Source organism: Protopterus annectens, chromosome 4.part1 (genome assembly GCF_019279795.1).
Source record: "Protopterus annectens isolate FY-2018-M chromosome 4.part1, PAN1.0, whole genome shotgun sequence".
Lineage (NCBI taxonomy): Eukaryota > Metazoa > Chordata > Ceratodontiformes > Protopteridae > Protopterus > Protopterus annectens.
The window spans coordinates 313,463,326-313,481,388 of NC_056734.1; the positions used below are offsets into that span (position 1 = coordinate 313,463,326).

The 18,063-nt window shown below is 37.2% G+C and overlaps 1 protein-coding gene across 1 annotated transcript in view; it reads right to left on the minus strand.

The window, feature by feature from the left end:
• Positions 1-14,615, minus strand: part of LOC122801371 (C-C motif chemokine 26-like) — a 34,547-nt gene extending 19,932 nt beyond the window's left edge. Inside the window, exons 1-2 of the mRNA XM_044070902.1 lie at positions 14,465-14,615; positions 11,479-11,599 (exon numbers count right to left, since the gene is read on the minus strand). Coding sequence (XP_043926837.1) covers positions 11,479-11,599; positions 14,465-14,546 — 203 coding nt within the window. The 5' untranslated portion in view covers positions 14,547-14,615. The remainder of the gene's footprint in view (positions 1-11,478; positions 11,600-14,464) is intronic.
• Between the last annotated feature and the right edge of the window lie 3,448 nt (positions 14,616-18,063).

Below are 18,063 nucleotides of genomic sequence, written 5' to 3' on the forward strand. Positions count from 1 at the left end.
TCTCAGAAAGTCCTGGCTATTAGACACACTAAGGAATTTATCCCTTTTAAAAAATTAGCATACACACAATTAATGATTAATGATGATGCCTACTTTACCCCAATCAAATTAAACAAATTTAACCCAAATAAGTCCCCTTCGTGTTCATGCTGTTCTCATCCCCAAGCAGACCTCCTTCATATTCTATGGTATTGTCATTTTTCTCACAGATTGTGGACATCTTTGAAAGTCAGACTGCAGAAAATGGGATATCAAAAATCCACGTTGACGTGGGAATTTGCTATTCTACATATTCCATTGATTCATCTTTCAAAAGTTGATATTCATGTTATCATTTTTATTTGCTCATTACTAAAACTTTATATAATACAAAATTGGATCGATCGTTCTAAATTAAAATGGGTTACTTTCCAAAAAATGGCTTTTAAATTTATTGATGCTCAAAAATACTTAGGTGGGAGTCCAAAAAAAAGCTATTAGAAAGGTTGTGTTAGAAAAGGTTCTAAACATATTAAATAGTTAATGCTAAATATTTTTTTTTTTTTTTTTTTTCTTCTCTCAGGTTGCCTAACTTGTATATAGTGTACATATGGTGTATGTTTTATTTCTAAATAATTTATCAAAATCTCAGGAAGGTTGTTATCATTAGATGAATTGTTATATGTTCATTTATGCCTTCTTGTTATATATAATCTTTTAATTGTCTTGTTATTCATATAATTAATAAAACATTTTTTGAGAAAAAAAAAAGAACTTCACAACTGTAACATATGGTCAATCTTTAATAAATCTGCAATATTTGCAAAAAATGCACCATCATTTTCGAATAGTTAAACCCTTTTCTACTTAAGTTGTTTCTTTCAAAGATATTTTTTAAGATTGTCTCCACTGTTGTAGGTAATCTTAGGATGAGAGCCTAATAAATATTTATGTTCCACCGTAATGATGATGTCCCAAGTATCTTTTAATACTTTTCTAAAGGCTGGTGCTTGATGATTGTATTTAATTGTCATAGCACCTATTTTATCCAAATTAATGTTGCCACTTACTACCATAGGGACTTCATCATCCTCTGTCTTCATGTTGTTACATAGAATGGGAGCATATCTGTCTTTTCCTCCTCTAAGAATTTTGTCCTTAACTTTTTCCAATAAAGGAACTGGGTAGTTTCTTTCAAAGACATTTTGCATAATTTATCTAATTCATCATTGAAGGCAGCATATAATGATACTAGCCTTGATAGGTGCACCTTTTGTAATGTTTCTTTTTTTAATAGAAATGGTGATGGATCCATATTAATTCATTGAAGGTTTAATTCAGCGAACCTTTCTTCATTGAACCCTAGCTATTGAATGTTCCTTTCAGTGAATGTCCTCATCGAACAAAAATTTAAACAGGGAAACTAAGCACTTGGCCAAAACAACACCAGAACAGACACCACAGTATGTAAAACCCACCAAAGTGGGGGGCCTTTCCTCCCAATGTGGGGATCTGTGCCACCCACACACCCCTACTCTATATATATATATATATATATATATATATATATATATATATATATATATATATATATATATATATATATATATATATATGTGTGTGTGTGTGTATACCAACTCTGAAATTGTACTACAGTGGGGAAAAGGGCAAATTTGTGCTGCTGGCCAACTGCTTCCTTTCCCTACATAATTTTTTTTGCAGATATAAATGTTTGCTGAAATGAACATTCAATGGTTAGGGGTCAATGATGAAAGGTTCGCTGAAGTGAACCTTAGCTGAATTAATATAGACCCAAGGATGACTATTGTTATAGTGCATCAATGAATTAGAATGTGTCTCGTTTCTATAAATATTTGAAACATATCTTTTGTGAACATAAGCTTTAGGTTGTATAGTTTACTAAATTAAATTAAATAAAATTAAACAAAATACCTCATTGTGTTATTTAGAGAACATTCAATAGAGGTTTTATTGTATGCATATAGAAAATGTTGGTCTGTTTATATTGTTTATTATGGACTACAGCTTTTAGTAATTATGGCCTTCTGATTTATGTAACAATTTGATTGACCTTGTATAATTGGAAGGCTTATTTATGATGAGATATTTGATGATTTTATCTCTGATGAATCCTTAGGTTAGAAGGCAAAAGCACTTAGACTTATTATGGTACTGTTAGTTTTACTGACAGTTAATGTGATTTTTCTTCCTGGAATTTGCTCATTTTGTTGACTTACTGACTTGCACAGTCGTTAGTTTCTTGTTTCCAGCTGCGGTGGTCTGCTGGAGGAGTTTGGCATGTTTCTTTACTGTTTTCTACTTTGATTTTGCAACTGCTGCAAGTTCACTGGTTACAGGAAGTGAGGCTGCAGCACCATATTCTGTGTTTCACTTTGTTCGACTGATGGACTGGTTCAAACAATGTATCTTTGGATTTCTACTGGCTACTTTGTTGCTTCTTTCCATCCCCATTCTGCTTTGCAATTGATTCTCTGCCTCACAATCTTACAGTTTTGGTTCAACAAATATCTAGGTTCGTTCCAGCATTGGTTGGTGGTGAAAGGCAAACTGTGTAATGCCACAGCTATTTGGGAACTGTGTTGTTCTACACAAGATTTTTCACTGCATCCCAATCCTTTGGGAAAAATGTATGTACTATGACCTTAAGACATGGTTACTAACCCTGATTTTATGATAAAAGAACCCTCTGGTAAATTTACGTTTAGTACCCAGATTAGACCCTTTGAAAAGAATCTAATTAAATATAGAAACTTGCAACTAGATAACATGTATCTAGTAGAGTGTATCAAAGCTAAAAGTGTATCAAGGTGCTTAGATTTGGAAAATATTCCTGTTGGTCTCAGTTTTAATTCCCCTCTACATCATGATTTGATTGACTTATTTGACTGAACAGGAATTTAACTGATGAAGTTACTTATTGCCAATCGTGAACTGAGAATTCAGTTTTTGGAGACTGAGGTTTTGCAGCTCAACAGTAGTATAGAGACTGACCTCTCATTTTTGTCATAAAGTATTTAAAAGTTTTTAACAGAGTTGATAACTTAGTCAAAAAGAATAAAATTAGACAGCAAAAAAAAATCCTTAGGGACAAGCAGCTGGAGTGCGATGAAAATCGTGCTTTCCCTAAACCTAATGGGTTTAACCATAACAAGGTGTTCAGTGCTTACAATGGAAGAAGTTATGAGACTGAGCAAGAACTTGATGTTAGTCACTTTATGATGAATGAGACAGGAAATTCTGATAATTTTATAATGATGAATTTGTGAATAATAAATGAAGACCTTCAGTTAGACATCTTCTTCAGAGTCCCCCTTTTGGGAATCAACAAATGGATTCACCCAAACAACAGAGACAGATGAGGAAGGGGATGAACCAAATGAGAAATTAAATGGGACATTTTCTGATGTTTGCATAGTTTCTGATGAGTTACCATGTAAAATCATAGTCAATGAAGGGTTTAAAGTCCTTAATTATAGTAATTTCTTCTTGAAGCTATTCATGTCTCTTCATTCAAAAAGGGGTTCAAGTTTATTCCCTTGTTTAGGCATGACATTGCTCAGATTTTGGTGCATTTTAAATCATACATTAGATGGCTTAACTTGACCACATTCTTTAGAAATTCTCTCCCTAGCCATACACCAATCATGTTGAAGAGGAAAACTACATTTATGCCACCCAGTCACCCAATAGTGTCGTTACAACAAATAACTGTTTTATATTAGTACATGTAAGTTGGGGACATTGTTTACATACTTTGTTTATATATTCATCCATTTATTTATTTATTTGTTTATATAAACAACCTTTGTATATACATAAAAAAATCAAATAGTGAACTTAATATAACAAGTTTGACTTGCAATAGTCAGAAAACGTAAACATGATTTTTAGGCATTAAGGTACATTTTATGGTACTTAATTAATTTACTTTGACTTAGGTTTTTAACTTATACAATAAATTGTTGTAATAATAATACTTATTTTTAAAAAATTGTGTTTCTAATACAGCATTTAAGTTTTTAATAGGGCAGGACTCAACTAATTGAAAAATTGGTTTAATAATTTAATAATTAATAATTATTTAATTAATAATTGTGTATTATTACTTCTGAGGAAGTGGCAGTTGATTTGTCATTCGTTACTCATTTTAGCTTTGTTGTTGGCTTCCTTGTATGACTTTCTTCAATGTCTCCTACGTATATGTATGGAGGAACTAGTATTCAATTTCCTTACGTTTCTTAAAAATTGTGTAGCGTTGCTTGCAGCTGCCTGTAATCAGTTTCTTGTTGGAACGACTGCACTCAAGTGTTTTATTCTAAGGTTGGGTCCTCCGGTTGGTTTCTCATAAAATGAAGTTTTCTGACAAGTAATTAGCAGCAAATCACAGAGGACACACCTAACCAGTTAACTATGGCCGCAAACTACTGTATCACCCTGAGAAAACTCCAGTTCTTCTAAATGTGGTTCAGCCATAATCTAACCGAAGTAAACTTCGCTCAGCAAACAAATCACTATTACAAGTCATTACATCTAAAAAATACTGCAGTGGACTGTCTACGGTCCTGTCGTGTGCTAAATCTTGGAAGCTGCTACCTTAATTTATTTTTATTATTTTAAATAAGTTTATAGGATTGCCAGATTTTCAAATGCCCAATGTGGGACATTTTTGGTACAAACGCCAGATATGGCAGGCTGAAACATACCCACGGCCAGTACAAAGGAGATAACTTCATTTCTTTTCTTAAATAAAAGCTTATTATTATAGCATTTTTAGTTTCTTATTCTGTTTCTTATAATATTTAGGTGTTTCAGATACAGAATAACTGTGTTATGCAACTATTACATAAAATATAGGAAATAATTTTGGAACTAGTGTTCCAGAGACCAGATTTTGCTGATCCCTGGGCTTTGTCTTGGTTCCTGTTTTCTCCATTTTCCTTGTTTGGTCAAGGGGTAGTTTCTTTACTCACTAGTGGGAGTAGGGAGTACTGAACTGCCTGTTTGTCCTCAGAGGAGTGGTTTAAGGCAGTAACTTGTAGTTTATTGGCCATTTTGGGTCATTTCCTGTCTTTTCCAGCCCCCTGCTATAAAGCACGTTTTAGCGCGTTAGCGATTTAGCTGAGTTGCCACTGTTGCACACTAGGGCAGCGGTTAAGCAGGTTTAAACTATTCGGCTACCTAAAGTCCACTCTTCAAATTTTCCCTTGAAACTACCTGGCTCGACCTATAGTACTCATCTAATCAGCGTATCCTATAACTAAAAAGATCATCTCTACTTGACTGTAAGTAGACTATTCTCTATCTGTTAAACCTAGCACTTGCTCCTACAGTACTTATTACCTTGATACGGCACTCTTATAGATAGCACCCCAAAAGGCAACCCCCATTTCTCGGTCACCCACATCCCCGAATCTTTTTAAAGTTTTTGTCTATCCTTCTAGCATGTCGAGGGATCAGTTGCTAGTATCATCTCCTGCTCAGCTGGTGAACCTGGGAATATTGAGGCAATGTTACAATTGCCTCATGTACACAGACAACCCTCTCCTCCTCCCACAAAACACAAATACATGCGAGAGATGCAACTATACGGCCAAACTGGAGGCTGAGCTCTCTCAACATAGGACTGGCAAGACCAGTCAGGAGGGAAGGTTACCACACACACTATAGACCCAGTCTCACATAGTACCATTACAACCTCAAATCATACACATAAACACACAAAGACATACTCGAGGCTCTGATCAAAAATCTACCAAAACAGCAGAGGCCACCTAAGCAGACACCCAAAAACCACCACCTCAGAACACAACACCTGCAACACATAGACCTCACAGTCAGAGTGTCAAACAGTCACAGCCCTTAAGGCCAAACACAATGCCAGACACACTAGTCATTGGTGACTCCATAGTCAGACACACTGATGTCCCGCTCACCAGACTAAGTAAGGAGAAGGTCACAGTAAGCTGTCTGTCGGCGCTAGAATCCGCCACATAACGCAAGCACTCAGGTCTCTCAACAGCAGGTACAAATATGACTCAATCATTGTCCACGCTGGTGTAAACGACCTGAGACGCACCTCCTTGGACTACATGAAAAGAGACATTGAGGAGCTCTCTGATTATGTAGCCCAGGCAGGTATGACCCTGACCTTGAGCAGTATCCTACCTTCACCAAGAATGATGCCACAATACAGAGATAAGATGATCAGCTTTAACAATTGGCTTAAACACTGGTGTCATTCAAAGGGGATCCAGTATCTGTCTGCCTGGGATGACATGCTGGACAAGCCACGCTGCTTCGCAAGGGACGGCTTGCACCTGTCACCCTGGGATTCGGATTTTGGCAAAGGCTCTTGCCACCCCATAGTGCCTTTTTAGGCAAGCCTCAAATTCTGAACCTACCACCCTAGAACACAAAAAAGGAAATAAACTAAGGCTAATGCTGCTCAATCCCAGAAGTCTAAATCTCATAATGCACGACTCGAGGCCCTTCTCAGTATGGAGAACATCGATGTCTGTGCTGTGACAGAAACCTGGTTCAAGGCTCCTGAGAGCACCCCAGCGCTATCAGGTTTTACCTCATATCATGCGTTCCGGCCCCAAAATCAGGAAAATACCAAGAAAGGAGGGGGTATCCATATTCATCAAGGACACCCACACCTCAAGACTGGTGGCAACGCATGATGCATCGGAGACCATCCAGGTGCAATTAACCGTAGGCAAGACTGCTCTGCAAATAGTAGCATGTTACAGGCCACCCTCACAAACTCAGGAACCTCACATGGCCTTCCTGAAAACACTAGAGGGGATAAATGTATCACCAAACACCATCATACTAGGTGACTTCAATTACCCAAATATAGACTGGGAACACTACTCAAGCCCAAACACCCTAGCCCAAAAGTTCCTGGAATTCATAAACTCAAATGCCATGGAACAACTAGTCACCATCCCACAAGAGGAGATAACATACTCGATCTCATCATCACGAACATGGGAGCACAATGTTCAACACCAGAAGTATACCCCTCACTGGTGAGATCAGATCACAAACTAATCTCGCTGGAGGTCCTCATCCCACCCCCACCTGAAATAAAAAAGACCACAGTAAAGAACTTCCAAAAGCCGACTTCACACTTCTAAAGACTAGTGTGGTCTCCTTTAAGGCCCCCGAGCCAGCGGAAAACAGTACTCAAGCCGCTGAATCACTTACAAATGCCTTCTACCAGCACCTGCAGGACTGCATGGATAAGGCAATCCCAAGCAAAACAAAGACTCTTTGTACCAAAGGCAAGCGTCCAGTCTGGTGGACCCCAGCCATAAACAAACTCTACAACAAAAGGAGGAAGCTACTACAAGATAGAGCAAAATCCTTAAAAGGTAAGACACCCTTGATCACTATAAGTAAAAACTAAGAGCTCTCATAAAATCATCCAAAGCAAATTTCGAGAGAAAAATAGCTAAAGACTCAAAAGACAATCATAAGGCCTTCTTTAGCTATGTTAGAAACCTAGGAGGAAACTCCCAGATATGCTCAGAACTAGTTCAAAATGATCTGAAGATTACTGATCCTACAGACATTGCCAACATACTGGCTGACAGGTTCAGTGCAAACTTCTCCCCCTCCCCCAAAAGGAGAGATATCTATACCAAATGATTGCAGCCCCCAAACATCTCCAGCGCCCAAGTGAGAACTGCTCTCCAAAGCAAAAACCACAGCATCCATGGGACCTGATGGTGTCCCCGGCTGTGTGCTCCACGAACTCAATGAGGAATTAAACCCACAGCTAGGACAGCTGTTTAATCAAAGTCTTACCTCTGGATACGCACCCAGGAGTGGCGCACTGCAACTGTGGTCCCACTTCACAAAGGCGGTGCCTCCACCGACCCTGGTAATTACCGCCCATTAGCTTGACAAGCCTTATCTGCAAAGCCATGGAGAGGATCATAATGGACCTCATAAATAAAGACATTGGGAATTTGCAGACTTTGGATCCAACCCAGTTTGGCTTTGTCAAAGGCAGATCATGCCTTTTAAACTTGGTTGACTTTTTCGAAACAGTCACCAAAGCCATTGATGAGGGAAAGGCAGTCCATACAGCCTACCTCGATCTGGCTAAGGCCTTCGATACAATACCCCACTCGGGCATCATTGAAAAACTCATCAGCTTAAATGTTAACCCATACATCACAAGATGGGTTGCAAACTGGCTGAGTGACAGAACCCACAGGGTCAGAGTTGCTGGCGCCATGTCAGACTCAAAGCCTGTCACAAGTGGTGTCCCACAGGGCTCAGTCCTGGGCCCACTCTTGTTTGGCATCTACTTTTCTGAAGTACAAGCAAACACAGGAGGGTTATGGCTGACAAAGTTTGCAGATGACTGCAAACTGGGCCATAGTAGAAAACACATCTGACACAGATATCCTTCAGAAGGGTCTCACAGAAATGGATAACTGGTGCCAGAGCCACGGCCTAAAGTTAAATGCCAAAAAATGCATAGTCATACCCTTCGGGAAAAACAAGGTTACCCCTAGCTACCAAATAGGAGGCAATCCACTGAGCACAGAAGAAGTTATCAGGGACCTGGGGACCCAGGTTGATAGTAGCCTGTCATTCGACACCCATGTAGCTAAAGTAGTTAGGAAGACCTTCTACATTGCCCACCTTATCATGAAGGGATTCTCATCTAGATCAAGGGAGGTTATAGTCTCCCTTTACTCATCACTCATCAGACCAATGATTGAGTACAATGCCCCATTTGGAATGTATCTGACCCGACACTTGCAGCAGCTGGAGAGGCCACAAAAGTTCCTCACCAAAAGGATAAAGGGTCTCAAAAATCTATCCTATGCTGCCCGACTGAAAGAACTCCAGCTCTATTCAGTCGCTTACAGCTTGCTCAGAGGTGACCTTTGCCTAACATACAAGGCCATGTCAAACCCAGATTTGATGAATATGCTTCACCTCAATAAATCTAGATCCATCAGAGCCACAAGGGCGGGAGACTTAAACCTCGACACGGCTATTAATAGGGCGTGCTGGAGGGATAGATTCATCACCCAAAGACTCCCTATGCTGTGGAACAGAATCCCGGTACATGTGAGGCAGAGCACCTCGCTGGCCTTGTTCAAGAGAAATCTTGACCAATGGATGGGAGATCGCAGATATACCCCAGGGATTACCTCAGTGTCACTGCTCGACAGAGGCACAGCAAAATAATGGGTATAGTTCCCCATACTAAAGGGGTGGCGTAAGCCACAAAACGATGGGCTAGGCTTGTAAATGCCCTCGGGCAGATAGCCTAGTATGAACCTATGAACCTATGAACCTATGAATTGTTTCTTAAGTAATTGAACAAATGTGGTAATAGAGACGTATATTTAAATTGTGGTTGAAAATGTAAAAAACTTGTCTGAAGAAGTGTTTGGATATCATAACACGAAAGCGCTAACAAGTTTCCAGTAAAAGATTTTTTTGGATTCCACTTCGGCTTCCTGTGGTTTGTTGAACTCACCTTCTTGTTTTGTTTGTGGTTTTTAACTCTTTGGAGTTAATTTTGGTGTAAATAGTGTCGTTTGTGTTTGAAAAGATTTGTGAAAGCAATAGTAGATGCTTATTGAAAAGTACTAGTAAATGTAATGGCAATTTATATATATATATATATATATATATATATATATATATATATCAATATATATGTATGTGTATATATATATATATATATATATATGGATTCCTATGACAAAAACAAAAGTTCACTACTTCGAACCTGTAATTGGAAGCCTCACTTCTGCGAAAGTTAACTTTAACGAAAGTGAACTTTTGAGTAAGTGCACTTCACCGAAAACACCACAGCACAGTGGAGGACATAAAAAACAAGCTATGTCCTCCACTATGGTGCGATAGCCACAGACCTTAGGGTTAGGGCATGGGTTAGGGTAAGGGGATAGTTAGTAAATCTATCCCCTTACCCTAACCCATTCCCTAACCCAAAGGTTCATGACTATCGCACCATAGTGGAGGACATTGCTATGTCCTTCACTGCACTGCAGTCATCACGGACCTTAGGGTTAGGGCACGGGTAATGGTAAGGGGATAGCCATAGGGCTATCCCCTTACTATGACCAATGCCCTAACCCTAAGGTCTGTGAGTACTGCATGGAAGTTTAGTACAACACCCGTTCATGGTACTGAACTTCGCGTAAGTGCACTTTCGATTAAGTGCACTTTTGCTGCAGTGAGCATTCCATGCACTATTTCGAATTATGAAAATTCGATCTAGTGTATGGAACCCATATATATATATATATATATATATATATATATATATATATATATATATATATATATATATATGTGTGTATGTATATGGGATCCGGACACATGCTCGACAAGCATATGTCCGAATCACAAAACATCAAACACACATACACGAAAGTGCTTAACACTGACAACCACTTCCATGTATGTGTGCCTGTTTCGTAGATCGGACTACAGTGCGGGTAAGGGAAAATTCCCTTTTCCCACTGTAGTGCGATCTTGGAGTGAGAATAATAAAGTAGGGGGTGTGGGGGTGCAGGGGGGTGAAGCCCCCCTGCAGAAACATAGATTTTATTTTTTTGATCTACACATACACGGAAGTGCTTTTCAATGTTAACCGCTTTCGTGTATGTGTGTTCAATGCTTTCTGATTTGGACATATGCTAGTCGAGCATGTGTGCTAGACCCATATGTTTATATATAGATATATATATATATATATATATAGATATATATATATATATATATATATATATATATATATATATATATATATATAGATATAGATACATGGTTTCACTTCGGTATTTTGAGTTTCTGAAATCTCGATCATATGGTCTTGACCATATGAAGTTTGAGATTTCAGTAATTCAATTCTGAAGTGAAACCATATATACATACATACATATATATTTATATATATATATATATATATATATATATATATATATATATGAATAAAATATATATATATATATATATATATATATATATATATATATATATATATATATATATATATATATATATATATATATATAGATAGATATAAATAAATATACATATATATAAATATATATATATATATATATATATATATATATATATATATATATATATATAGAGAGAGAGAGAGAGAGAGAGAGAGAGAGAGAGATGTATACTAAGGGCATGGAGGCAGCCTCAGCAGATTGTTGACTTGAAGTTTTTGTCAGTTTATTCTTTCACACTAACTGAGCAAATAACACTGACTTGATTTCCCTTTAACCACTTGCACTGTTCATTTCTACTTCTTAATGCAACATTTGCACTCTATGGTTTTTAAGCAATGATATGGAATCATTATAAACAGACACATTTGAATATGTCATAAAAAAGAAGTGAAGGAATCATCATATAGAACAGATTTATACTTACATGACAGCATGAACACAAGGACCTAGGTAGTTTTGTCTTTTGAATCGAAGAATAGTATAAGGAACTCTATTTTTGGATACTGATTTGCAACAGCTGGTTGTCACTTTAGTTGGTCGCCTAACTGAAATGAAAAACGTGTACCTTGAAAATATGTTACACAGATGTATTCAGCATTAACAGCAGAAATTTGAATATTTTTTCTTTTATAATACATGTTTGTTGTTTTGTAAATATGAAAAAAACCACAAGAAAATGCCATAATTACATAAGAAAAGTAGATTTGAATTCTTATTATTTATCTTAAAACAGTAGTAATTTCTTAATGCATAACAAATGTATGTGCTTTAAACATGAACTAATGCCTTTTTAAATGTTTTCTGATACCTAACACAGCAAGAGGTTCTCCAGTTCGATACTTGGCTTGGGTGCCTTCTGTGTGGAGTCAACATGTCCTCCTTGCACTCATGTGGGTTTTCTCCAGGTACTCCAGTTTCCTCCCTCATTACAAAGACATGTGTCTGGAACGTTTCTCCCTGGGCCTCCACTGAAATTTGGCTTTGTCCAAGTCGGACTTTCTCGGTTAACAAATGTTAAATAAATAAAATAATTAAAGTAATACTATTTAGGGTTGCTGGGAGGTCAAACCTATGGTTGCAAAGCAGAGAGTCAGTTATAAAAAGCATTATGGCCTACTGCAAAACACTTATACACATATAGACACGCACACACTCACACACACACACACACACACACACACACACACACACACACACACACACACACACACACACACACACACACACACACAAAATATTATATTCATTCAATCAAATAGTGCACACACTACTGGGTAAATTAGATGCCTGCACATTCACCTAAAAAATGTCGTTTATGACATAGCAGAAAAATGGACCACTTGACAATACTCCATTTAGGAAGTGAGAAGACATGAGGTCTTTGTACAGCTGGCATTCTGATGGGAACTCACATGAAGAAACAAGAGTTGTGAGGCAGCATCCATAACTGTTGGACGACTGTGCCACCCTCACTGTATATATAAATATGTAAAATAGAGTTGTCATTAAGGCAGTTTTATCTTTCAGTTTCTGTCATCTGCAATTTATGACTTCCCACATTCTTTTTGTGAAACCTTCATTTCTATATTTTCATCTTTAATTTTCTTTGTTTCATTCTCCCTCTTCAATTGTAATTTCCTATTTCTGCAACCTCTTCCCAAGGATTTAGTGTTCCACTTTAATGCTAATTTTGAAATAAAAATAATTATATGGCCAATTGATAATCGCTGCTTCTCCAACATACAGAAAATTCTTTGATTTGGTCGTAAAATAGCACAGATATAGCAGGTATAGTTCAATGGGATGGGGAGAGGCAAAGCTCCCCCCGTGCCATAAAGAAGTATTCCAATACTTGAATAGTTTAGTGTTTCCTGAATGGACTTAAGAACTGCAATCAGAAAACACTTCTGTGACTTTTCAAGCAATATGGCTAATATAGTAAGAGACATCAGATTCAGTCATTTGGTCTTTGGGTAACTGAATATTATACTAGAACCTGAATTAAATAATTTATTTTATTTACAAAGAAAGCAAGTGGACTGATCAGTAGACACACTTCAGTCATAGAAAGCTGTATAGTGAGTAGTGGTCATAAAGTCCATTGGTGACATAATGTTATAATCAACATGTACAACAAAGGTGGTCTACAAATACAAAAAATGGTGCAATTCTATTACACAGCTGTACGTGACAGTCTTATAAGCTGGCCATTGTGTAGAGTGCACCCTTAACCACTGGTGCGTTAGTTTCTGTTTAGCTAATTAATTTGTTTTTCATTGCTATTTTCAATCCAACAGTCTAGGAAATATTTTTTCTGGTACCTGGAAGCTAATTGTTTATTATGTGCAAGAGATTTATTGATTAAATTTGCTGGTACTTTAAATCTGTGCAGCCTATATACTTATCATTATTAACAATTCAGGCTGTCCTGCTTTTGGACAGGCTTCTGGCCAGAGAGGATCTTTGGAACAGGCTGTCCAAGTGCCCAGTTAAAAAATGAACATGTAAGTAAATAAACCTGTTTGTAATTCTGACGTCTGTCCATTCTTATGTTTCCTTGGATTTTCATGACGATGAACATTTTCCATGTTGCTTTACTTCAACTGCTAGCTAGCTAATATGTATAAGAATCATTATGGACTTGTACTTCAAAGTCCACTTTGAAATAGCTAATAATATTTCTGAATTTGGAACAGACACAGGTTTTACTCAGATGAGAATGCAATTTTACATCTTGGCTTAATGTAATTATTTTTCTTTAGATATAGTAAGGAGCCATTTACAAGAATTTTTGCATAGTTAGTGAGTGTTTTGCATAGTGTTCATATTAAGAAATAATAGCTTTATATGCTAAGACTGCATATAAAATTATGTATAGAGTCCTTAGATTCCTTCAACAGAAAAATGTTAAAAAGTATTTTACCTTAAGATCTTCTGTCACAAATGTCATAGCTAACTAAGCTTTTTAACAGTGGTATTTTTAAATAGTTGAGTAGTGATACTTTTCAGAATGCCTAACAAATATTCAAAAAACTTGATGATATTTATCTTGTTGAAACTAGATAAAGCTGATGTTGCATGTAACAGTTTTTCAATAACATGGGGTGTAGCTCCATAAGAAGAAAGCATACTTCCTAAAATTCTAAAATGACAAAGATTTCACAATTTAAGCTTTCACTGTTCTGTCAGAGTATAGATTTATGCTTATTATAACATCTTTTAATGCTGACTTTTAAATCAGATAATACTTTTCTTGTCAGCTTAGTGTTATGTTATATATATATATATATATATATATATATATATATATATATATATATATATATTGTTAAACTGCATTACTGTAACAGGAGTTCATTACTAATTACACATACGATATACATAATAAAAAATGAAGTAGAGATACTTACAATCACACAGTGAGACAGCAAGGCATGCTACCAGTAAAATAACTGTTATCTTAAGTAGAAGGTGACTTAGATGGTAAGGCATGTTTAAAATCTTCTTTGTAGTCAAGGATGTAAATAAAAACAGAATCAGGTATACCCTTTTTATATACCACTGATAAAAGAAAATAATGTGGAAAATATCTAAGTAAGATGTGCCATCTCCATTTAGTCACAATGCGTCCCACTTCCCTTGCAAGTGTTAGCCACATTTTTGCAGGTTCTGTGCAGAACTTGTTAACTTGCATGAGATAAAGCTGAACGTTTCTACATATGACACTGAAAATACCACTGCTATCTGTAGTGTACAATGAAGAGCATGGTAAAGACATTAAATAATATGCCACACTGTAATCTGGGTTCCTAATTTATTTACTGCTGTACATAGTCTGCCACCATATTAATATTGTACATCTTGTTCTGCAGCTGCCAATCATTTTTTTTTCCTCTTGCAGTCTGCATCTTTGTAAGACTTCCTTCTAGTGACATGCAACAGCAGCTTATTTCACAGATAGTTTACACCTCCCCTCAGAAGTAACACCAATGATCAGATTTGAATGGTTTTAGTCTGAGACATTTACATTCTGCCAAATTACACTCTCTACATTCACAATCTCTCTCTGTTTATATATATATATGTTTATATATATATATATATATATATATATATATATATATATATATTTATATATATACTTTGTGGACTTCTAAATATAAAAAAAAATAAATAAAATGAAAAGCGGCTGCAACAACAGATAAACTTTTAAATATTTAAATAAATAAAAATACGCAGACTATGAATAGATAAAAAGAAGTTATGGTTTACCATAACATTCCATCTGTGTTGCAGATCTTTGTTTATTCATTACAAATAGGACCTTGGTTCCATCCTCAGAGCCTATATGGCCATTTCCAAGCTCACACCAGCCAAAAAACTCTCAGCTAAGGCCTACCCATAATGCCCCTCTCCTAGTTACTCCAGATCGAGTTTGCCCACCCTTAGATAATTGATGTAGTAATAGAAAAAATAGTAGAAGGCTCTGTCTGAGCAAATACCCTAACCAGGAGTTCCTAAAGTCCACCAGGATTCCAGGCAGGGGAAAGGAGGGCGAGAAGTAATGAATGAACAAAGATCTACAACACAGATGGAACGTTATGGTAAGACATAACTTCTTTATCTGATGATGTAAATCTTTGTTTATTCATTACAAATTGGACCAAATCCACAGCTACTTGAGTCCTGGGTGGCCCTAAGGAAGGATATTCCTGAGTACCATAGAACCAAAAGATGCCCATCCCCTGGAGGCCAAATCCAATTTGTAATGAGAAATAAAGGTATGAGGTCTTGCCCAAGTTGCTGCTGCATAGATATCATCCATAGAGGCTCTGGCATGAAATGCTACAGAAGTAGCCATAGATCTGGTAGAATGAGCCTTTATTCTGGAAGGTAAGGATAGCTTACTCTGTTGGTAGATAAAGGTAATGACATTTCTAAGCCAGGAGGATAAAGTCACTTTGGAAACAGGTTTACCCAATCTGGGTCCTGCAAAGGCCACAAACAATTGATATGTTTTCCTGAAAGATTTAGTCATGTCCAAATAACAGTGAAGCTGCCAATGCAAATCAAGGGTGTGCAAAAGGTACTCCCCTCTATTAGAATGCTGAGGTAAGAAAACCGGCAGGTCAATAGATTGGTTAATGGAAAAGCCAGAAATGACCTTGGGCAAGAAAGAAGGGTCAGTATGAAGGGACACCCTATCCATGTGGAATATCAAATAAGGTGTCTTGACACTCAAGGTATACCATTCAGATACTCTTCTCACTGAGGTAAGTGCTACTAGCAGTAAGGATTTTAAATCACATACAGAATTAGAAACTCTAAGTGTATTCCGCTCAGCAAATGGTCACAACTGAGGGTCTTAACAAAAGATTAACTCTGGATTAACTCTGGATTAACTCTGGATGGGATTTAAATTGTATTAGCATATTAGCGAGCTATTCATAACACATTTGCCTAAAACAGTAGTCCATTTAGTGGGTGTAATACTTTCTCTACGCTAGCGTACTCTTAGATATGCGAGTAGAAGCATACAGTGTTACAGTGCAATCCCACGTGCTGGTTTATCTGTGTTTACTGGTATAATTTCAGTATTGGCAACTTAAATGAAAAAAAATATTAGCCAACAGGTTTTAAATCTCAAACTTATTGTTGCTCTGACCATTTGTTGATTTTTTTAACACGTCTGATATCTGTTTGTTACTTTTGCTTGGAGCCAGTATATTTCTGTATTGCTTATTAAAGTACAATTTCTCTCTCAACATTCTCTCCTGTTCTCCAGCTTTCTTGCCCTGCATTACCCTCTTTGACTATGCCTGGCTGGATGCCTAGACTTAAAATAAATTAAAACAAGCTCTGCTGCCTCATCCCCTTTATGGGAATAGAACCAAGTTTCGCCTAGATGCATAACTACTGAAGGAACTAAGGAAGTATGTGCAACTGCTGCTAAACCTCTGTACTACTTTATTTGTCTAAAGTCCTGCTAGGTGTTTCAGTACGCTCCCTTGCCAGGAAAGCCAGCAGCCAAACCCTTCTTAATTCTGTATCTCCCATACTTGCCCATCTTCTATCTCCCTGATTTACACTAGCCTCCCTTCTCTCCTCAATACAATCCAGTCCAGGGATTTGACCTGGTGGAGCCACAGGTGCACTTTAGCATTTGTCCACTAGAAGGCAACCTCTGCCCACTATTTTTGACTTCCCATATCTTCACTTTACGTTCTTGTATTCTGTATAGTTCTAACTTCTCTATTTTTCCTCTCTCTTTTTCTTAAAAATCACAGCCCACTCTATCCTACTAAATCCCTGTCCCCTGTACTTACCTTCTGCAATCAACACTCCACTGATAGGTTCTCGTTCTTCTCCTGCCTTCCTTGGCTCTACACACTCCGTTCACCCTGCGGCCTCACTCCGCTCCCGTACCCTGCCCCCATATCTCACCCGCCCCCAACACCTCTACATTTATTCCTTCATAACCACACCCACTACCCTGCCTGGCCAATTAGTCTCCAATACCCACTCTCTAATCCCACCCATATTAATCATCACTCAACTCTCCACTCCCTCACGAATATTAGAGTCTTACCTGCTCCTCTGTACATACATCTCAATTGCACCTATAGATTACTCAGCAACAACATACCAACTCTTAACAGCCCTATTCCACCATGCTTTCAAAACCCTCATCCTTCTCCATTTTACTACTACTTCTTCTCAACATATCCTATATCTACTACCTCACCCAGCCCATTAATCCTAACCACTCACAATCCTTCCATATAACCAACCATCTTACCTCACCACTCTTATACTCACACACCCCAATATCTCCCCACCTATATCCTATAAAAAAATCTACGCTTTCCATATAAACATATTATCCCTCATAAATATTCTACTCCCTTAGTAACTAACAAATCCTTCACAATCATAATTAAGCCCAACCTATATTCTAAGCAGTCCAACTACCTCTCCAGCCTAATCCTATATCTAATTATCATTCTAG